The sequence below is a fragment of the Dama dama genome, chromosome 26, assembly GCF_033118175.1.
Source record: "Dama dama isolate Ldn47 chromosome 26, ASM3311817v1, whole genome shotgun sequence".
Taxonomy (NCBI): Eukaryota; Metazoa; Chordata; class Mammalia; order Artiodactyla; family Cervidae; genus Dama; species Dama dama.
The window spans coordinates 29,498,049-29,521,338 of NC_083706.1; the positions used below are offsets into that span (position 1 = coordinate 29,498,049).

Below are 23,290 nucleotides of genomic sequence, written 5' to 3' on the forward strand. Positions count from 1 at the left end.
AGTATCAGAAGGTAGCATCTGACAGGGTGCCTTTCCTGAACACTCAAGAGGACCATCCTAAATTCTCTGACAAAGGGGCTCTGCCTTCTTTGTCCTTAAACTCCTTCAAAGTGATGAGTGGGTTTCAGAAGGATGTTACAGATTGAAAGTGCTTTCATGGGCCACACTTTGAGGATCTTCACTTCAGTCTTGTCATAATGGGGCAGGCTTAAACGTAAAGATGTATCTAGAAATATTTAATACAATGAAAATACATTTCCATCTGGTCATTGAAAAAAATCAGATACTAGATAACTTCTTGATGATGATATCAACAATAATAGTTAACATTTATGGAATTCTCCCTATTATTGTCTCATGATTCATGATCTTAGTTACTCCCCGTAGCAACCCTTTGCTACGGTGACTAACTCCATTGTTTCCTCAATTTTATGGATTAGGAAATTCAGCCTCAGAGAGGTTAACTAACTTGTTCAAATCACATAGCCTTTAAGTGGTAGAATCAGGCCTCAGAGTCAAGTTGAGGCTGAACCCAAGCTCCTAATAATTACTTTCTACTGCCTCAATTAGCTGTCTGAACCAGCAGTAAACCTGGGTGGGGACCTGCTCTATTACAAGATCACCATGGGATGCCCCAGGAAAGGATTCACAGCATCTGCAGCAGTCACTGTCAGAAGGACCCTATATCTCACTTGACAATTCTGGATTTACTAAGCAACTGTGACCAGCAGTTTCTGGTCAGAATCATACTGGTCACTTCATACTGGTGCACTGAGGCAAGCCTTCTGGCAGTCACTTTTAGGCTTTTCTTTCCTTTTCCCTTTTTTAAAGAACGTTCAAGCATTCTTAAAACACTAGGAAGTCACAAACACTTGAATAGGATTGAAGTGAAGGGAAGTGAAGTCGCTCGGTCGTGTCCTACTCTTTGCAACCCCAAAGACGGCAGCCCAGCAGGCTCCACCGTCCCTGGGATTTTCCAGGCAAGAACACTGGAGTGGATTGTCATTTCCTTCTCCAGAGGACCTTCCCCACCCAGGGATCTAACCCGGGGCTCCCACATGGTAGGCAGACACTTTACCGTCTGAGCCACCAGGGAAGCCTTGAATAGGATTAACCAACTCCAAAATTTAGGAATTTCAGCACAGTCATGGAAGCACAGTCTCCTGCTAGGCTCTCTGCTGAGGGCTGAGACCATGACACAAATCAAGGCAGACACTTTTCTGTGTTAGGAGAGCACACCCACGGGGGATGATCGTGAGATTTAAGCATCACTGGGTTCCTAGTACGGACCTAAAACAGAAGCCTTCACGCCAGAGCCGCTACTGGCGATTCCTTCTCCCAAACCCAAACCCCGTCCCCTCCCCTGCTGCATGTGTTTCTCCCAGGACCTGCCACCCTCTGGTGGAGCAGGAGGGACAGCAGTGTGGTTCTAGAGAGCACAGTCCCTGGAGCCAGACTGCCTGGGTCCAAATCCCAATTCCATAGCTTAGGGCTGTGTGGCTTCCGTGAGTTACTCAACGCCTCTGTACCTCCTCTGTGCAAAATCAGGAGACTAACAGAACTTCTGCGGCAGGACTGCGGTCACAAGGAGCTGAGTGAGTAGAGACACAGGAACTACTAAGAACAATATCTGGCCCACAGAAAGTATTTGCTATTATTACTATATATTTGGGTTTCCCTGGTGTCTCAGACAGTAAAGAATCCGCCTGCAATGTGGGAGACCTGGGTTCGATCCCTGGGTTGGGAAGTTCCCCTGGAGGAGGGCATGGCAACCCACTCCAGTATTCTTGCCTGGAGAATCCCATGGACAGAAGAGCCTGGTGGGCTACAGTCCATGGGGTTGCAAAGAGTCGGACACAACTAAGCAACTAAGCAGACACACACACACGCATGATATATTTAACATATATAGTAACATATATGTAACATACATAGTATATAATAACACTTAACTATATATTTAACTATGATATATTCAACTACGCACTTAGTACATTTTTATTGCTTTTCTTGCTCTACAAGAATGTCAGCTTCAATGGGATGCATCTATTTTTTCTCATTTTGTTCACTATGGTGTCCTAGCATACTCAGCACATAGATGGGGGGATGCCTGGCATCTAGTAGATGCTCAATAAATATTTGTTGAATGAATGACCTCCAATTACTGCACAGTTGCTCCTTCTTTGTAAACTTGGTTCTGCTTCTTTATCTTACACCATCTGATTCTCAGTCCTTGAATGACCACAGTGAGCAGATGGAAAGACATGAGTGACAGCTACAGGTTCCAGACTACTCCCATCTCAGCCACATCTCCAGATTCCTCTGTGGCATGCTTAGCACTCATTCCATTTCCAATTCAGAACTTGGCTGTCCCTCACCCAGAGCACCTCCTTTCAGGGCCTCAGACTCCCTGCTCACTCCATGCAGCTTCCCTTTAGGACTCGTCAGAAGTTTTCCCAGAACACATAGATGTCAGTTTTCCCTGTACTCAGAGACCCTGATGACACACACATGGTGTTTCAGCTCCTCCTATGGAATCTAAAGACGTGAATAATAGAGAATTCCTGAGGTGGTGGAATCGGCAGAGAAATTTCAGGGGCTTCTCAAGATAAAGACAAGCAAGGGCTATATAGCAAGAGCCGAGAAAGAGACAGCCTGGCTTCATTTACATTCTAATAAAAGCTGAGACCAGGTAAAGTACTGGACTGAGATGAAAACTTGACCTGATCCCTCCAGCTTTACCCTTTTTGCAGCTATTCTCCTAGGACAGAAGCGAGGAGAGAAATTACATGTCATCATGGTGATCATGGAAGACAGCTGGTGACCACAGGTGCTGAAGCAGGTTCACAAGTCCCTGACACCCATAGAATTGAGAGAGGATGCAACTGTCATGTCTGGGCCAGGTATGTCTGGGGAGTTTTATACTCAGAGGAGGCCTGAGCTCTGCTCCAGGCAAGCAAGCATCACCTGCAGTGTAGAGGTGGTGGACACCCTGCCTCCACTAGGACAGGGTTGGGAGGGGATTCTTCCGCATTTCTATAAGCAGAATCCCAGGGAATACATTTTTCCAGGTATTAGGATGAAACTGTGCCATTTCCCCCATCCCCCAATTCATGTGTTGAAGTCCTAATCCTTCAAGGTGACTGCATTTGGAGACAGGGTATTTAGGAGATAACTAAGGTTGAGATCATAAGGGTGGGGCCCTAATCCAACAGGATTAGTGCTCTTGTAAGAGGAAGAAGAGACACTCCGGGCACACAGAGAAAAAAGGGCAGGTGAGGACACAGAAAGTGGCCGCCTGCAAGCCCAGCAGAGAGGCCTCAGGAGAAACCAAACCTGCCAACACCCCAGTTTTAGACTTTCAGCTTCCAGAACCGCGAGAGAGAAAAATTCCCTGATGTTCAAGCTACTGAGTCTAACGTATTTTATTATGGCAGCTCAGCAAACAAATACACCAGGGAACACAGTTTGCCCAGCTTTGGGTTTTTTTGTAGCATGTATGGCCTCTTACCACCCTAGATCATTTACTTATTATTGCCTATCTCCCTATTCTTGACTGGAGCCCTCCAAGCACAGGGGTCTCTGTTGAGTAAGTGAGGTTTCCCAAATGCTCAGAGGAGCCAATGGCAGGTGGTCTCACGCTAACGGCGGGTAGCAATTCACATGTCTCAGTGGATGTTTATTGTCTAAATGAATAAATGAATGAAGGGTGAAAAGATTTGCAGGGACCCGCCAGAACTTCATCAACATTTTGCTTCTGACTTAAAAATAAGTGGAAAGTGAGTGTCAGTCGCTCAATTGTGTCTGACTCTTTGCAGTCCCACGGACTGCAGCCCACCAGGCTCCTCTGTCCAAGTAATTCTCCAGGCAACAATACTGGAGTGGGTACCATTCCCCTCTCTCGGGGATTGTCCCAACCTAGAGACTGAACCAGGTCTCCAACACTGCAGGTGGATTCTTTCCCGTCTGAGCCACCAGGGAAGCCTGATGTAAAAACAGCTTATGTTCTAAAACACAGTTTCTGCGTTAGGGATTCTGCCTACGCCCCGTGGTAGGTTTGTTTTGTCATCAGGAGGTGAAAACTTCTTCATGTCTTCACATCATCTGAGACAGGTCCAAGTGGACTTCTCGGTGGTCCAGTGGCTATGACTCCACCTTCCAGGGCAGGGGACGTGGGTTCGATCCCTGCTAGGGTAACTAAAATTCCACATGCTAAGGGGCAACTAAGCCCATGTACCACAACTGAAAAAAAGAGCCCCAGCGCCACAGCAAAGAGTCAGCAGAGTCAAGAAAAGAAAAAGTCAACTCTGGGGAAATGAAGTCTCCATATAACGGCTTTTACCTGAGCCAGGGATTCCATCAAGTTTCTCACAACTTTGTCTTGGTCTTCGGTCAGAATCCTGTGAAGCGTGGCCCGTCTCTCACTGTCCTTCCTCAGCATGAAGAATCCGGAATCTTTTTCCTCTGGAGAAGGTGGAGCACTGTGGTCTTCAAAATTTTCATCAGGGATGCTGCAATAATTCAGGCAGCACATGTTACCATCCCCGTTATCAAACGACACCCCACATACGTCCCTCACCCCAGCGAAGTCAGGTCTTTACCCCAGAAACAGCGTCCGTATGCCTTTGACGTCCTTCTCTCCACAGGACTTGGCTCTTGTTTTGAAGGAGAAGGGGTCCACCTTTAACTCCGTGTCGGGGGAGACGGAGCCGTACTCACTGCTGCTGCTTGTGTCCTCCACCAGGACGGGCACTGGCAAGGAGATACTCCGGAGGTACTCTGCATGTCACAGAGGGGGCACGAGACAGTGAGGCTCCCAGGGACGTGCGCACCCGACACGAGACAGCAGGATGCTTGTCAAGGGCCTCGTCCCAGTGAGCAGCCGCGCTATGCAACATCACAGGCTGGCCTTGGGACCACGGTTCCCCAGAGGAATCCCTGCAGGAGGTCGGTGAGGAAAGGGCCTCCTAGACCCTGCAAGAACTATCTCAGGGGCATGAAACTGGAGGAGGCACCAGGCCCAGCAGGTCTGGGTTCTCAGCCCTTTTTTTTTTTTTTTAAGATATTTATTTATGTATTTGACTGTTCTGGGTCTTAGTTGCAGCAAATGGGATCTTTAGTTGCTGCATGAAAACTCTTTTTTTTTCCCCATTTATTTTTATTAGTTGGAGGCTAATTACTTTACAATATTGTTGTGGTTTTTGCCATACATTGACATGAATCAGCCATGGATTTACATGTGTTCCCCATGCTGATCCCCCCTCCTGCCTCCCTCTCCATCCCATCCCTCTGGGTCTTCCCAGTGCACCAGCCCTGAGCACTTGTCTCATGCATCCAACCTGGGCTGGCGATCTGTTTCACCCCTTGATAGTATACTTGTTTCAATGATGCTCTCTCAGAACATTTGTTTTTATCGTCCACCTATTAGACTTCAGGAGCTTCCCAGGTGGTGCAGTGCTAAATGATCTGCTTGCCAACGCGGGACATGCAAGAGATGCGGGTTCGATCTTGGGGTGGGGAAGATCCCCTGGAGGTGGGCATGGCAACCCACTGCAGTATTCTTGCCTGGAGAACCCCAGGGACAGAGGAGCCTGGCTGGCTACAGTCTAAAGAATTGGACATGACAGCACACACAGACCCACTAGAATTTAGGAAGGTCATTTGTGAGTCTTAGTTTTTCACATGTATAAAATAAAGGACCAGATTCATAACCGATAAACTGTGCTCCTTAGAAGTTTAAGGTCCACCTATTTCTCGGGGCTGCCTTGGATGGGGTGAGTGGGTAGATTTCCGTGATCCTGTTACACAGGTTCCAACCCTGTTTTACCTAAAACAACCATGCTCCTTCAGTCATATATCAGAGCTCTGCTTCAGTTCAGTTCAGTCACTCAGTCATGTACAACTGAGTCAGACCCCATGGACTGTAGCACACAAGGCCTCCCTGTCTATCACCAACTCCCAGAGCGTGCTCAAACTCATGTCCAGCGAGTCAGTGATGCCACCCAACCATCTTATCCTCTGTTGTCCCCTTTTCCGCCTGCCTTCAATCTTTCCATCAGGGTCTTTTTCAATGAGTCAGTTCTTCACATCAAGTGGCCAAAATATTGGAGCTTCAGCTTCAGCATCAGTCCTTCCAATGAATATTCAGGACTGATTTCTTTTAGGATTGACTGGTTTGATCTCCTTGCAGTCCAATTTGCTAACATTAGGAATTCAGTTCAGTTCAGTTGCTCAGTCGTGTCTGACTCTTTGAGACCCCGTGGACTGCAGCACACCAGGCTTCCCTGTCCATCACCAACTCCTGGAGCTTACTCAAACTCATGTCCATCAAGTCGGTGATGGCATCCAACCATCTCATCCTCTGTTGTCCCCTTCTCCTCCCATCTTCAACCTTTCCCAGCATTAGGGTCTTTTCCAGTGAGTCAGTTCTTCGAGTCAGGTGGCCAAAGTATTGGAGTTTCAGCTTCAGCATTAGTCCTTCCAATGAATATTTAGGACTGATTTCCTTAAGGGTTGACTGGTTGGATCTCCTTGCAGTTCAAAGAACTCTCAAGAGTCTTCTTCAACACCACTGTTCAAAGACATCAATTCTTCAGCACTCAGCTTTCTTTATAGTCCAATTCTCACATCCACACATGACTACTGGAAAAAAGTACTGCATGATGTGCTCTGCATATAAGTTAAATAAGCAGGGTGACAACATACAGCCTTGACGTACTCCTTTTCCTATTTGGAACCAGTCTATTATTCCATGTCTGGTTCTAACTGTTGTTTCTTGACCTGCATACAGGTTTTTCAGGAGGCAGGTCAGGTGATCTGGTATTCCCCTCTGTTTCAGAATTTTCCACAGTTTGTTGTGATCCATGGAGTCAAAGGCTTTGGCATAGTCAATAAAGCAGATGTTTTTCTGGAACTCTCTTTCTATTTTGATGATCCAGTGGATGTTGGCAAATTGATCTCTGGTTCCTCCGCCTTTTCTAAATCCAGCTTGAACATCTGGAAGTTCATAATTCATGTAGTGTTAAAGCCTGGCTTGGAGAATTTTTAGCATTACTTTGCTAGCATGTGAGATGAGTGAAATTGTGCAGCAGTTTGAGCATTCTTTGGCATTGCCTTTCTTTGGGATTGGAATGAAAACTGACCTTTTCCAGTCCTGTGGCCACTGCTGAGTTTTCCAAATTTGCTGGCATATTGAGTGCAGCACTTGCACAGCATCATCTTTCAGGATTTGAAATAGCTCAACTGGAATTCCATCACCTCCACTAGCTTTGTTCGTAGTGATGCTTCCTAAGGCCCACTTGACTTCACATTCCAGGATGTCTGGCTCTAAGTGAGTGATCACACCACCATGGTTATCTGTGTCATGAAGATCTTTTTTGTGTAGTTCTTCTGTGTATTCTTGCAACTCTTCTTAATATCTTCTGCTTCTGTTAGGTCCATACCATTTCTGTCCTTTATTGTGCCCATCTTTGCATGAAATTTTCCCTTGGTATCTCTAATTTTCTTGAAAAGATCTCTAGTCTTTCCCATTCTATTGTTTTCCTCTATTTCTTTGCAGTAATCACTGAGGAAGGCTTTCTTATCTCTCCTTGCTAGTCTTTGGAACTATGCATTCAAATGGGTATATCTTTCCTTTTCTCCTTTGCCTTTATCTTCTCTTCTTTTCTCAGCTATTTGTAAGGCCTGCTCAGACAACCATTCTGCCTTTTTGCATTTCTTTTTCTTGGGGATGGTCTCGATCACTGCCTCCTGTACATTGTCATGAACCTCCGTCCATAGTTCTTTAGGGACTCTATCATATCTAATCCCTTGAATCTATTTGTTACTTTAAGCTCTGCTTAAGAATTCATAATTTTTTAAAAAGCAGTTCTTTGCTAAACACATATTTTGGAAACCAATAGAGCAGATGAACTCTTAGGCCTTTCCCAGTTCTCATAAGTTATAATTCTATAACAAACATAAGCTTTTATTTTATTTTGATGGAGTCTGAACTGACACAATAGGAGGTGCCTAGTTCTCATCAAATACTGGTTTGAAAATAAGTAATTTTGTCAGAAACATCTCTATCAAGCAGATCAATGTTTCAGGCCAAGGAGGCAGAACAGAAACGGGTAAGTTACTGCAAAATAAAAAAGATCCAGAGAACTGAGGAGGCCTGGGAGATGTTCTGAGCTAGGAAGGTAGGCAGTTTTTAGGGAAAGAATAGGGGACTTCTGGACTGTGGTCTACAATACTAAACAAGCCACTGGGCATGGGCAGGCCAGAGCAAGAAGAGCCCTGCAGTAATAGTCATAATAACCACCTTAGGCAGTTGCTAAGCATCTCACATGTGTGACTGCATTTTAATTGTCACAAAGCCCCATGGGCAGTTTGTCTAACTGAACTCACTGGCCAGATGAGGTGACTAAGGGTAAGTCATTTCCAGGGTCACCCAGTTAAGGCATGAACCCAGCTCTGAGTCCAATGCCCATTCTCTTAATGCTGACTCTACAAAATCTTAAGATTCTAAAATACCTTAAGTAAAAGACTCTAAAGCCAGAGCTCAGTCCCAGATGCTCTTGAGTCACCCTGAGTGCGGAGCGGGGAGGGTGTGTGGGAAAGGTGACCGAGCGGTCAGCAGATGGACACCTTCCACCTCAGGCTCGCTCTAAGGCACATGCTCACCGAGAGGGCTTGTGGGCAGAACTGTCAGCTTACATTCCCTCTCACCAGTTGTCTCTTGCCAAGTGTGTATAGTTGAGTTCACAGAATTTAAATGTGCGCCTGATGAGACTCTGCTTCCTGCAACAAAAACCTACCCATGTGGAAGGGATGAAGCAATCATGGATTGAGCTTCTGGGCATGGCTCCAGCTTCTTTTGGTATATATTTTTTATTTTGTTCTCAGAAGCAAATCTGTGCAGTAGGTATTGTTCCCAGCACAGAATGCCTGATGAAACAAGTAAATTGCTGCGTTGTCATGCTTTTAGAGAGTGGCTCAGCTGGGATCAGAATTGGCTTCCACCTAAGTGCAAAGTGCATCGACTTCCGCTGGAGTCCAAAGTCAGGGCCCATTTTATGACATCAAAACCCAGCTGCCGGGGAGGCTCCTGAGTGCCCCGGGGTCCTCCTTGTGAAATGCAGTGACTGTGGAGAAGGGAGGAAAAGAGGGGCTCCTCTTCACAGAGTTCTTCTTGACTCTAAGAATTGAGTGGGGAAAACTGGAGAGGCTGTGGCCAAGAAACCCTGATTATTGGGCTTCTTCTCTGGGCTGACTGACTTTGAGGCACGTAAGGAACATGCAAAAATCTACCCCCAGCCAGTGGAAGAACTCACAGGATGCTCACAATGAACACCGAGCCCCATGTCTATTTGATCAACAACTCATCCAACTTAGGAAAATCCCAAATCATGGTCATTTCTTTCCTATGCCTTGAAATGCATCACTTGATCTTCCCAGAGCAGATTAACCTTCCTAGTTATAATCTGCAAAGCTTAATACTGAAAATCAAAACCACATCTAGTCCTGACAAGCTAAAATCAGAGGAAAATAGGACACCAAAGATGACAGGGAAAGATGTCCAGCACTGAAATTTTCCCCAAGAAATGAGCTGGGTGGCCAGCTAGCTCTCAGATAAGAAAGCATGTGGGCATGCTAATTGCTTCAGTTGTGTCCAACTGTTTGCAACATTATGGACTATAGCCCCCCAGGCTCCTCTGTCTATGGGATTCTCTAGGCAAGAATATTGGAGTGGGTTGCCATGCCCTCCTCCAGGGGATCTTCCCGACCCAGGGATGGAACCCGCATCTCTTTGGTCTCTTGCATTGGCAGGGGTTCTTTACCACTAACACCACCTGGGAAGCCCCTAAGAAAGCATGGACTCCTCTCACATTGAAGATTTCAAAAACAGAGTCACCATCCTGCATTTAGGAAGGATCAAAAGAAGCCTGTCTTATGACGGAGAAAGTTGAGGGGTTTCTGAAAGAATGAACCCAGCCAGGCTTGCAACCACACATCCTTTGTACCCAGGAGCCTCCTACCCTCACCCCATGTAAGCAAAGAGCAGAGGATGAGGCTCTCCAATAAGAAATCTAGAGCTTATTTCATGATGTACCAAGCTTCAGCCCAAAGGACAACATAAAAATAAACTTACCATTTGATCCAGCTGAAAGAGCTGTGGAAAGAAAAGTAAACACAGCAAAATAAGCATGCATTTGGTTTGTTATTAAACTGAGAAATCAACAAAAAGTGAAGTGAATGCTGGAAATGGGATTGATGTCCTTTCCAAACATTCATTCTGCCCATCTCATCCCACATAGACACCAAAAATGCTAACAAGTGAATCACTTACTTTTTCCCTTTCTGAAATGAGTTATGGAAATTATTGCAAAAAGCCAATTTATATTTTTACAGTGCTATTTTATTATAACTGGAAATCTTCTCTTTCTTTTTTTTTGGCCGGGGTGGGGGGGTGGGGCGTTAATTATTTGGAATGATAGTCTCTAAAAGGAAATTGGTGTTTTGGACAATCTAAAATTAAAAGAACATATTATCCGGATGGTTTGGAAGCTTAACAGTCCTCTAATAACTCTGTAGTCAATCAATGGTAATTTGGAATTTCAGTTTGAAAAAACTACCTTCTACCCCTTCTGTCCTTTAATCTTTGTATCAGCAATGCTAACATATAGATGCTGGTATACTAATCCCCTACTATCCATGTGATGGAAGATCATTATGTGTGAGGCCCTAGTATTTGTGAATTTCCTGCTAACACAGCTTCAAGATGCCAGTTTTTGGTGGTACCTTTAAACAAATTAGCTCACCTCTGGAAAAATCTTCCATCTTAAAAGTTTAGCATTTAGAGACTCTGACCTACACCCGCTTTGATGCAACCACATACCTGAAAGCTTAGGTTGTGTCTTTTTCTTTTTGCTGGAAACTTTTAAGAACTCATCCATAAGCAAGTCGTTAGCACAGTCTCTCTTGTCAGGGTCTGGTTCGAAACACTTCAATATGAACGCCTTGGCCTCTGCTGACATGGACTCTGGGATCTCTGGGTGGACTTTAAACATCCCCACCTAAGACACAGGACAACATGGCTTCTGAATAACCATCTCATCCCATAACTCGGTCCCCTAATGAGATAAGCTCCTTCATCAAAAGCTACAAACGTGTGGCTTTTTTCAAAGTGAGACAGGACCTGTTTTCTGTAGGTTATGGAAAGTTTTCAGTGTTTTTGTAACTTTATCAATGACACAGGCACAGTAATTAGCTTAAGACAGTAGACAGCGCTGCTGCTGCTGCTAAGTCGCTTCAGGCGTGTCCGACTCTGTGTGACCCCATAGACGGCAGCCCACCTGGCTCCTCCGTCCCCGGGATTCTCCAGGCAAGGACACTGGAGTGGGCTGCCATTTCCTTCTCCAATGCATGAAAGTGAAAAGGGAAAGTGAAGTCGCTCAGTCGTCTCCGACTCTTTGCGGCCGTGTGGACTGCAGCCCACCAGGCTCTTTGTCCATGGGCCTCTCCAGGCAAGAGTACTGGAGTGGGGTGCCATTGCCTTCTCCAGTAGACAGCGCTATGAAATAATAATTCAGTCCTCAGAGCTTCGTGCTTGTTTTTTTTCATTTATGAGATCTCATCAAATCCTCCTAGCAACCCAATGGATTAAATATGATCCCAGTTACAGCAATGAGAAAAATGAGGCTCACAGGGGTGAGGTTACATGCTTATGAAAGGGCAGAGCTGCGATTTTGAACCTTCATTTGTTTGGCTTAAAGACTGTATTGTTTCTCCTGTGCCATGATTTGTGAATGTTTTTCCCTGTCTCAAATTGCCTACCTTAAAAGAGATATTTAAAAATACTTAAAATTAAACAAACAGTATTTTTATAACAATGAGAACGTTTTTCTCATTGCTGTCATTCTAATGTCTTTCAGCGATGTTTCATGTATTTAGTACAGAGAAAATTTCCTAAGGAAATGTTTTGTTATTAAATAGCTTATATTAACTTATTATATAGATAAGATACATTTGTACTAATTATAAAGCCTTTATTATGTATCAGACATTGTTTTAAGTGCTTTTCACATATTATCTCATTCACTCCTCAAAAACCTTCATTAGATAGGTACTATTTTTCTACCCATTTTATAGATGAGGAAACCAATGCACAAGAAGGTTAAGTAATTTACTCAAAGCCAGTAAATAGCTTGACTGTGTTGGAGCCTGGATTAAAACGTTGCAAGTCAGTGCCAGAGCATGCTATCTCCTCTAAAGCATGTTGCTTAATAATCCCGCACCGATGTGTAACAGAGGAACATTTCAGAGCGAAGTCCCAGAGATTGGTAAGAACTTGAAAGACTGGCCAAGAAGAGAAAGACATCCATTCATGCCCAGAAAGGCAGATCTCTGAGACACTCTCATTGTTTTTTTCAGGTGTGGTTACACTACTCATTTCTGTATCAGCAGCAGCCCATCAGCTTGTCTCCAAGCTTCAGGGAAACCAAGTTTGGTCCAAACATAGCAGGGACATGACATGGCCCCTCATAAGAGAGGCCATTCACAAATGGAGTAAGTGCTAGAAACATGGTCAGGGGCAGGGAAAGGAATAATAAATTACAATCAAAATTCCGATGCCTCAGAGAATAGCAGAGATGGGAGCTTCACTTCCTGGGAGACAGGGCTTCAGTTTAATATTCCTCTGGCTCAGTGGAGTGGCAGGAGAGGACTGCAGGGATTCAGGGGCCGGTCACTGTCCGGGCCCCGGATGCTGACGCTGTGCCCCGCAGGTTCTCTCAGGTCTGTTTCCATTTCACATGCTCCCTATTTTGAGAGCTGGAGCTGCTTCCTTTCCCAGCCCCCAGAAGAGTTACTAATGGGCAAAGTAACAGGCTGGAAGAGTAGACAGATGTTCTAAGGCTGATGTACTTAAAACAACTATACCCTTTTATCTATGGAAACTTCAAACTACAATGATAGAGGAGAAAAGGAAAACATGTCTTTAATACCTAAATGGATAAAAAGTGTTTTCATATGTCCCTCAGTGGAAGATTTTTCAGACTGTGTTTCCCAAAGGGCTTAAATCATCTTCTGTGGAGTGGCGTGTTACTTATACTGCATCGTGAAAAGGTGGTCAAAAGGCCTTACACTGAGTCTCACTTGGTAGCTGAGAAAACAAAATGTGGAGAGAGACCCTCCACATGAGGCTGACCGAGGGGAGTGAAACTTGAACTTTAGATCTTACATTGTGCTAGCTCAGGCTCCTTTCCTTTTGCTTAAAAAAATATGACATACACACATGGAACTCCAAGAGCCGTAAAGAGCTTTAACCACTGATTTTTAGGACATTTAAGATATGAAATATGACCTTGAACATAGCTGCTTGTGGTTCCCCCAGTTCATAAAAGGGTGGTTTTCCAGTGGCCATTTCAATGATCGTGCAGCCCAGAGACCAAATGTCTGCTGCCTTCCCATAGCCTCTTGGTCCTTTATCTATTATTTCTGGTGCCATATACTGGAGGGTACCTGGATAGAATTCAAACACAGTTAGAATTTAAAAAGAGAAAACAGATGCACTAACAACGGTTTCAAGTTATTTACATAAATAAGACAATTTAAAAGCATGATTCAGGTTTTAGTATCTCATTTTCTTTAAGTCCCAGTTTCCTCTGCTGCTAATAAAAGGGGAAATAGTAGTTGTCATAATGGATTTCACTAGTGATATAAATATATCTTACTAATATTATCTGTTTATGAATAGGTACTTCATTTCCTAGACAGTAGAGTGTAATTGAGGCATCATTTCATTGGGACCGCTTCAAAACTTCTAATAGTCATTTGAGAATAACAGAAAATACATCAACACACATTTTCTGCAATCAGGTTTTCAAATACATGGAGATTCCCTTTACGTATACTTCCAATCTTTTGCAGGAAAAATCTGGGTCATTCATCCATTTCCTTAGTCTGTTATTTCTCAATTCCTGATTGAATGCTCAGTTCTTCTGTTTTCATGTTTATTTTTTAAACATGAAAACATGAAGATTTCTGAAAGCCATTGTTTAAAATAATGTAAATAATTTTGGTTGTACTTTACTTTGTTAATCTAACATACATGGCTTCTGCTACGAGCCTGTGGTCCACAGAATAATAGATTTAATGGGTTAAAGTCGAGTCATGAGCCATCAGTATAAACAAGTAACTGGAGTGAAGAAGAGTAGAATGAAAAAGAGAGGAAATTTAAAAGGCTTCATAGAATCAAGGAGTTTAAAAGCATGGTATGATGCAAAGAGCACCACATGAGGGCCAAGAACCCCTGGTTTTAGTTCTGGTCTCCTACTTCCCAAGTGGACACTAACTTGCAATTGTCTTATTGGCTACAACTAGAGGCCAAATTTATATATCTAGTTTGGAGTGATTTCTCAAAATCCGGCAATTAGTCAGGAGTACAAATAGGAACAGATAATTGCCATGTCCCCAGCTTCTGATATACTCATAAATGATGTAATCAGCAAACAGGATCCAAGATGCCATAATAAATTATTTCAAATACTGAAGCATTTGCCAAAAGAGCCACTTGAGCATTTTCTTATTCATAAACAATAAGAGACATTTTGATAAATACAAGGAACACTTTCTACAAATGCTCTGTGCTTAATTTATAGGTGAAAACTGCTACACAAATTTCCTCTAAACAGTTCCTACAAAACCCATGATTAAAGGCTAGAAACTGGCTGTAATTTTTTTTTAAGTGAAAGTATATTATTTTTGTCAAGTTTTGTCATCTTACCAGGTTTATCTTTGAGATCTCATCATTACATGAGAATGGCTCATGCTCATGGTCACATACAACTTCACCTGTCTGTTCTCAGCGTAAATCAGTCATATTTTTGAAAGAAAGCATTTCACCTGGTGAAGGATAAGGTAACCATGCTCCTCAAATTATTACCCTTAGTAGAAAACTGTTACAATTTCTCTTCATTGACAGTTTCCTCCAAAGTGGTCATTTTTTACAAAGTAAACAAAATCAAGTGATCATTGAGAAAATATGAGCTGAAGCCTACCACTCTTTTATTATCTGTGGATCTAAAATGGATTTAATGGAAGAATTTAAGTTGTACTAATATCTCAGCAGGAATGACAACTGACCAAAAATATAATGAATTTTAAAAATTGGATAATTCAAGTAATATCTTAACAATAAATTAGTGTTTTGATTCATTAGATAATACTTCATAGAGTGATATTTGACGATTGTGTTTAATTATCCCCCATAGATCAAGTACCAAAAAAGCAAGTTTAATCGTGTGTTCATATCTGCTCTATTTACTCCACAAGCACACGACACAGTATTTTATATAAAGAGATTTACAGAGCTGGATAGTGAAGATCAAACCAGTCTGAACATTAACCCAAGGAGAACAAGTGAGAGTATTAACTCCAAAACCCATACCTCAAATACCTTCATTAGAATAAACAAATTACTTTATTTTTTTTTTACAAAACCAGAATATTTATATTACGAAAAAAAAAAAGTTAAAATGCACAAGATATGTCATTCGCACACAGCTAGTGCAGTTGGCATCCTGGAGAAAATGGGACCCAAGGTACAGTCACCCAAGGCAGCAAATAAATAAAATTGAGTTGGCCCAGGATGGGGTGAGAGTGAGCTTGTAAGCAGCAAGTCTGCAGCTGTTCCCTCGATCACCCCTTTATCTGTCATCATAATCCATTACTTGGGACAGTTCTTAGCATTCTGTCCCAAGACGGGGTTATGAGAAGAGAAGAGGAAAACCCTGCTACCCCCGAGATGTTTCCTCCCATGGAATGTAGTGGCTTGTTGGTTGGGTCCATCAATCTGTTCTTCTTAATCTTTACACTCTGATATGGGAAATATTATTCCATATTCTTCTTTAAGAGCAAAACAACTTCCCTACCCAGGCCACTTTCAAAAGCTGGAGATTCTGGGGGTGGAGACACATATAAAAGCATTCAGATGCTTTCAAAAGCCCTCACATGCATTTGGAAAGACCTAACTGGAGTTTCTTTGCCTCACCCCTTCTTCCCACCAAGAGGGAAGAGGGGGTGATGCTGTGGACTCCAGCCTCAGATATATGGCAGTGTCAGCTGCCCCCTGCCCACCCTGTCCCCACTTTCTCCACTCTGCCGATTGATGCCTGCTCCTCAAAGCTTTCTGATCACAAAAGGATAGCCCCCACCCACTGTGGCTCAATTCTGGGCCTCTGGGAGCATGGCAGAGCTATGGATCTCTTCTTCCTCCTCCGGAAAGTAGGCTGGCTTTCCCTGGGGGCTGGGAGCTTGCTGGGCCTTCAGTGGGCACGAGGCTACCATATGGTTGATGCTGGCACGAAGTGGCATTTCTTGGGCTGGGGTGGCAGTTTGCATTCCTTGGCATGATGGTCTAGACCTCCACAGTTGTAGCACCTGTCTCCCTTTGATCTGCGTTTCTGCATATTCTTCCCTTTGGGCTGCCTTTCACTCCCAATACAGAACACCCCACCAGGGCCGGTGACTCGGATAGATTCCAGGCCCTTGGCGGACTTCTTAAAGGTGAGCTCCACGGCCTCACCCTCCTTCAGGCTCCGGAAGCCCTCCATGTGCAGCTTACTCTGGCGCACAAAGACATCCACCGGGGGGTCGAGCGGGACCCCTGCGCCGGCGGTCATGGACTGGAGGCCGAACCCCATGTGCACGTTGAACCACTTGCAGAGCCGGCGTCGTGCAGCAGCTGGGGCTCCTCCGCCGCGCGGGCCGCGTCCTCCAGCGCCTTCTCCGGCGCCTCGGCGCAGCCACCTGGGAACTGCTGGTTTGACACCGAGCCCATGGTAGTCGGCTCAGCCCGCGGCCCCGGGCTCCTGCTTGGGCGGCTGCTGGCCCCAGAGAAGTCCGGAGGCCAACAAATTGCTTTAAAATCACCTATGTTAGAATATCTTTACCACTACAACCACCTGGGGAGCAACTACAAGATAGTAGCTAAAAGCTTAAACCTTGATGTCACATTACATTCACCCATGCATTTAGCTGGCAAAGGAAATGGCAACCCACTCCAGTGTTCTTGCCTGGAGAATTCCAGGGACGGGGGAGCCTGGTGGGCTGCCGTCTATGGGGTCGCACAGAGTTGGACACGACTGAAGTGACTTAGCAGCAGCAGCAGCATGCATTTAGTGGCTTAATACTGCCCGAAGGGCTTCCCAGGTGGCTCAGTGGTAAAGAATCCTCCTGCCAGTGCAGGAGACACAGGTTTGATCCCTGGGTCGGGAAGAGCCCCTGGAGAAGAAAATGGCAACCCACTCCAGTACCCTTGCCTGGAGAATTCCATGGACAGAGGAGCCTAGCAGGCTGCAGTCCACGGGGTCACAAAGAGCCGGAAAAGATGGAGCAGCTGGGCACAGCACGGTTCTATGGGCCAGGCACTGAGAATGAAGGAGTGGCCAAGACAGACAGAAACCCCAAGGCTTGTACAGCTTACATTGTTGCAGTGGAAGACAGACAACAAACTATAGTAAAACACATAAGTACATGACAGAGTATGTTAGAAAGTGATGTGTTAAGGATAAAATAAGAAAAAGGCAGGAGAAGGGGATCAGAAGTGTCTGGGGAGGGCTGCCATGTAAACAGGGCAATCACAGGCCTCACTGGCATGACCTGTGAGTTAAGATTTGAAGAACGTGAGGGACTTCGCCATGCAGATAGCCGGGAGAAGAGTGCCATGGAAGGAAAAGGGTGTGCAAATACCCTGCAGCAGGATCCTGCCTGGTGGAATGAAGGAAGTGCAGGAAGGCCTGTGCAAGGTGAGAAGGGTAACAGACTAAAAGGTAACAGACTCTGAGAAGGTCTGAGCCTTGTCCATCATTGTAAGGACTGTGGTGTTTGTTGACTCCAAAAACAGAAAGCCATCGAAGTCTCTGAGTGATAGGGCTCGATTTATGTCCATACGGGATTGCTCTGGCTGTAGAGTTGAGGGGAGACAGTAGTGGAAGCAGGAAAAAAGGCTATTGAGATCATTATTGTGAGAGGCGAGGGCAGGAGCCAGGGAGACGGAGAGGAACCGGTCCAGATTTGGACACGTTTTGAAGACAGAGTCCATAGGTTTCCGTGGCTGACTGAGCTGAAGTGTGAGAAAAGAGAGGCGCAGTGGATAACTCTAAGGCTGGAGTGCCCAAACGAGACAGAGAAGAGTGTGGGTGGAACAGGTTTGGGGAAAAGCTAATTCATTCCATTTGGCGTGTTAAGTCTAGTTGAATTGCAGCTCTTTGACTTACTAGCTTTGCGACCTCAGGCAAACTATTTAACCTCTTTGAACCTTAATTTTCTCACCATAAACTGGGGTAATGATATGTAAGGATTAAGGCTTGATATACAAATTTCAATGCAATAACATGTAAAGCACTTAACACAATCTGGATGCAGTAAGTGCTCCATAAAGAACAGTTGGGGCTGCCTGCCCTCTCATCAAATCACGAAGAAGTCACACAGGCCACTGTCTTTTGACTCAGCTCATCAGAGGCTGCCTACACTCGTGACGTGACCAGCGCTGAGTTAGCGCCGGGAGGCCTGAACGCCCCAGGTCCCCACGATCAGTGCTGGTGACAGACCCACGCGTGTGTCACATATGGCACACCACGTGAGGCCAGTGTGAGGAGTCCAAGCAAAGGGCTCCTGGAGGACTGCTTGACTACAGCTTCTCTGGGGATTAAAGAAAACGTTTAAGATAAGCAGCAGATATTAAAGTGACATCTTCCCCAGATCAAGTGTCTGAAAGTCAGGATTTTCCTCGCAGAAGTTCCTGAGACTTGGCAGTATTTAAAGGGTCTCCTGCCAAATGGAGGGAGTATGAGGAAAAGAAATATAAATATATTTAAAGTTACTAGAAGGCTGGAATTCATTTTGTTTAAAAAATGCATTCTAAATGGGTTTGATTGTGTCCCGAAATACCCACTGCCGTGAGAGCAGGAATTGGATCAGAGACTTTGCTGATTGAATGTTCTGAGACTTCAGACTATCTCTTTCTCTGCCTTTCCCCTTTCCAGGCTTCCACTAGAGACACTTCAGGAAGGTGTAGAGAAAGATGGACTGGAGCAAGAAGCTCAAAGCAAAGTGCAAAGGGTGGATTAAAAATGTGAGTTCTATCATTTATAAACTCTTGTGACTTTCAGCTGTGATGTCCCTTCTCTCTCTCTATTTCTTCATCTGCAAAATGGAAGTACTGCCATCATGTCACAGAAATCAGAAATGAGGGCATCTGGACAATCTGTTTTATATTAGACCAAAGATTATCCATTACAGTATCTTTTTTTTTTTTTCCCCTAAATCTCTCTCTCTTTGATGATAATAAGAATTTAATTTTTACTATTATTATTTTTTGCTGCACTGCAAGACTTGTGGGATTTTAGTTCCCTGACCAGAGATTGAACCCGAGCCGAGGCAGTGAGAGCAGAGTCTTACCTGCTGGACCACCAGCGTGCATGTGCTGTGACTTTAGTCATGCAACCACATGGACTGCAACCTGCCAGGCTTCTCTGTCCACAGGATTCTCCAGCAAGAATACTGGAGTGGGTGGCCATGCCCTCCTCCAGGGGATCTTCCTGACCCAGGGATTGAACCCACTTTAAGTGGGTTTTAAGTATTAAGCAGGCTCCTGCATTGCAGGTGGATTCTTTACCACCAGGGACCACCAGGGAAGTCACAATAACAGGAACTTAACACTTCATGAGAATCAGCAGAGTGGATGATGAAAACTTGGAGGGGAGAGCAGGGCTGGACTTCCAGATGTCCTCCCTATAACTGTTGGGCGGTCATTAATCTCTCCGAGCCTTGGTTTCCTCTTGGCTACTGTTACCTTTTTGGAAGTCACGTTGTCTCCACCCTCTCAGGATTTTGGTCCAGAGGGAGCTTAGTAGCTGCATTGCCTAATTTCTCAGCAAAGCTTTCTCTCCACCCTGAGTTAGTGAGTCACTTCCTTTTTTTGAATTGAAATCTTAGTTATTTAGGTTGTGAGTAGGGGAATAGACCACAGGCAGTAAACAGATTAGGAAAGAAAGAACTCGTAGTCCAAATGGGAAGTGATTAAAGTGTGAGTAAGAATCACTGAGAGGCTGGGCTAAAGAAATGTTAAAAAAAGAAATGTTGTCAGGATTATAGTGGTGGTAGACCAACCAGGAGAGAAGTAATGACATGAAAAGAAAAACAAATATCAAATTGAGAGTTAAAAAAAATTATCTTCAGCAGTATTAAGCAGGAGACTGAGTGAGTTATAGAAATACAAGGTAAGAAATGGTCAGATGAAATTCTGTATAGCATTTTTCAGTGAGCATCAAAAGATATCAACATGAATGTTGGTAAGAACCCAGACTAAATTTCTCTCTCACATCATGCTCAAACACAGCAATTATTTCTTTAATTACATAAGATCTGTATCATCACTGCAAAAACATACCAGTAAAAGTTTCAGTACATGGATTGATGCCAGCAAGCCTCTTTGATGTTCCGAAATCAGAAATCTTGAGAACACCACTATAGGTATTAATCAACACATTGTCACCCTAGAGAAGAAAGAACTTCAATCAGAAATGTTATCTTTCTCCCAATACTGTTTGTTATTGGCTTGAAAGTCTAATAAGAAAAAGTGACCTTACAGCAAAAAGGATACTATCTATATTCTTCCTTAACAGTAACATCAGTAGTGAATTATTGACACCATTTTTGTTTACATACTATCAGCTCACAATCTGCTACTCAGGTCACAAGATGAAACAAGGTTTATAGATAGTAGGGGCTATTTGTGTTTGATATGAGTATGATTAGTTAAATTATGATATTTGTACCTTCCTAGTACTTGACTTATTCTATGCTGTTTTACTTCTTTTCCTGGAATATTTAGGGGCAGCAAAAATAAATGGACATTTATGTTAGTTTTAGGGTAGTAATATTAACTTACTTTCAATAGTCCAATTTTGTTATAAATTTATTAGTTCTAAATTTTCCCTTTTTAAGGAGAATTTCACAGATTATCTCATTTTAGTTCAACCCAGGAGTATATGATAAGTGTGAGAAGTGGGGATTTTACTTTTTTCCTTCTAACTATTCATCCATTAATTGAACAAGTATTTATTGAGTAGCTACTGCGGGCAAGGATACAAAGATTAACCAGCCTACAAGCCTCTTGGGAGCAGAGACCATATCCTTGTTAACTTTGTTCTGTTGAGCTTCCAGCCCCATGGCGCACCCCAAACAGTACCAGCCATGAAGTGGAAACTCAATCTTTGTTGGCTGAACATGATTAAGGAGTTTATTCCTTGAGTAAAAGCGATAAGACAGGACTATCAATAACTGACTCAGGGCAGAGTGATATATATCTGCTGTTTCTATGATTTATTTATCATTCCAATTTAGTTCTCATAAGAAAAACAATTTTTGCAAATAAAACAATTACCCATCAAAGACCTTACAAGAATGAATCCTAGTGCAACCTACCTTTATATCCCGGTGAACTATTTGATTGTCATGGAGGTATTTTAATCCTTCCAGTATTTGCTTTGTATAGAAGCCAATTGTTTGCTCATTGTCTTTCAGTGGGCCCCATTTGGAACGAAGGAGAGCAGAAAGACTTCCTGTAAGTAGGGAGAAACAGTGGATAAAATCTTATTTGAATGAATTCTTTAAAGCATGTTAGTATTACAACATTAAGCTAACATTTATTGGTTATTAACAGTGGCCCAGGTAATATACTAGACACAGTACTTGGGTTCAAATATAAATAGGAAAGTCCCTGCTCTGTTGATGGTCTTTATCAAATACGGTTGAAAAGACCACACGGGGCTTCCCAGGTGGCTCAGTGGGTAAAGAATCTGACTTCAGTGCAGGAAATGCAGGTTTGATCCCTGGGTTGGGAAGATCCCCTGGAGAAGGGAATGGCAACTGACACCAGTATTCTTGCCTAGAGAATCCCATGGACAGAGCGGGCTGGCAGGCTATGTAGTCCTTAGAGTGGCAGAGTCGGACACGACGGAAGCAACTTAGCACACACACACAAAAGACCACTCAGTTTGTAAACCTTAATTCAAGACATAATGATTGATACAAGAACAGCTCTGATATTTATTTATTATCTCCCAATAAACTGGAGGGGCTTTCCTGATAACTCAGTTGGTAAAGAATCCATCTGGGTTTGATCCCTGGGTTGAGATGATCTCCTGGAGAAGGGAAAGGCTACCCATTCCAGTATTCTCTCCTAGAGAATTCCATGGACTCTGTAGTCCATGGGATCACAAAGAGTCAGACACGACTGAGCAGCTTTCACTTTCAGTAAACTGTAAGGTAATGGCATATGTCAAAATTTTATTTACATTTACACAAATTAAGACCTGTAAACTAGTAAATTCCATTCAGTTTTACTCTTCAAGACCCTAGAAACATACTTTTTTAAAATTTTTTTTTCAAGGTTTTACTAAACTTTATTTATTATTTTTATTGAGGTATAGTTGATGTACAGTATTATATGTTTCAGGTATATAACATCTGAAGTTTTTAAAGGTTATTTTCCATTTATAGTTATGAGCAAACATTGGCTATGATCCCTGGGTTGGGCAATATATCCTTGTAGCTTATTAATTTTATATATAGTAGAAACCTATACTTTTTAAAGAAAGAAAACCATCTCTTACCTCCTGGGACCTGCTCCATGAAGATTTTAATGAAACCATTTTCACTGAAAGAGCCCAGATACTGGACAATATTTTTGTGCTTCAGATGCTTATGCAAGGCTATTTCTTCATGTAGGGGCTGGGAGTATCTGAAAGACATGCAAATGTCAGTGAGCTAATTATGTCAGACTTTCTTGTATAAATTTAAGCAATACAAATGAGAAATTCCAGCTAAATGAATTCACCCAAATATGAAATAAAATATGACCATCTAAGGCCTTTATTTCTCATCACATAAATTCTGGGAAGCTGGGGCCCTGGTAGGGTTTGAGGGGAACTGTGTCAGATACTAGTCTAGGTCTTTGTATATATTAGCTCATTTCGCACAACAACTCCATGAGAAGGTATTACTAAGATGCCCATGTTACAGATAAGGAAATTGATTCACAGAACTAATCTATCCAAGATTTCCAAGCTAGTAAGTAACAGAACTAAGATCTGAACCCAAGAGAACTGAAATCACCCACACAGCTCACTGTTACATTCATATAACCTTCTATTCCATTAGCTTCGTAAGTTTATTATTTCAGGAGATTCTTTCCCAGGAAGACAAAATTGCAAATAATTTTAATATTCATTCCAGAACTTAC

At 43.4% G+C, this 23,290-nt stretch overlaps 1 protein-coding gene and 1 pseudogene across 1 annotated transcript in view; both read right to left on the reverse strand.

The window, feature by feature from the left end:
* The window catches only part of MAP3K5 (mitogen-activated protein kinase kinase kinase 5), a 212,502-nt gene that overhangs the window by 27,289 nt on the left and 161,923 nt on the right, over positions 1 to 23,290 (reverse strand). The window contains exons 16-23 of the mRNA XM_061130296.1: positions 22,662 to 22,789; positions 21,472 to 21,608; positions 20,435 to 20,540; positions 13,346 to 13,503; positions 10,880 to 11,057; positions 10,133 to 10,153; positions 4,602 to 4,779; positions 4,343 to 4,511 (exon numbers count right to left, since the gene is read on the reverse strand). Coding sequence (XP_060986279.1) covers positions 4,343 to 4,511; positions 4,602 to 4,779; positions 10,133 to 10,153; positions 10,880 to 11,057; positions 13,346 to 13,503; positions 20,435 to 20,540; positions 21,472 to 21,608; positions 22,662 to 22,789 — 1,075 coding nt within the window. The remainder of the gene's footprint in view (positions 1 to 4,342; positions 4,512 to 4,601; positions 4,780 to 10,132; positions 10,154 to 10,879; positions 11,058 to 13,345; positions 13,504 to 20,434; positions 20,541 to 21,471; positions 21,609 to 22,661; positions 22,790 to 23,290) is intronic.
* LOC133047231 (protein lin-28 homolog A-like) lies at positions 16,207 to 16,822 on the reverse strand (annotated as a pseudogene).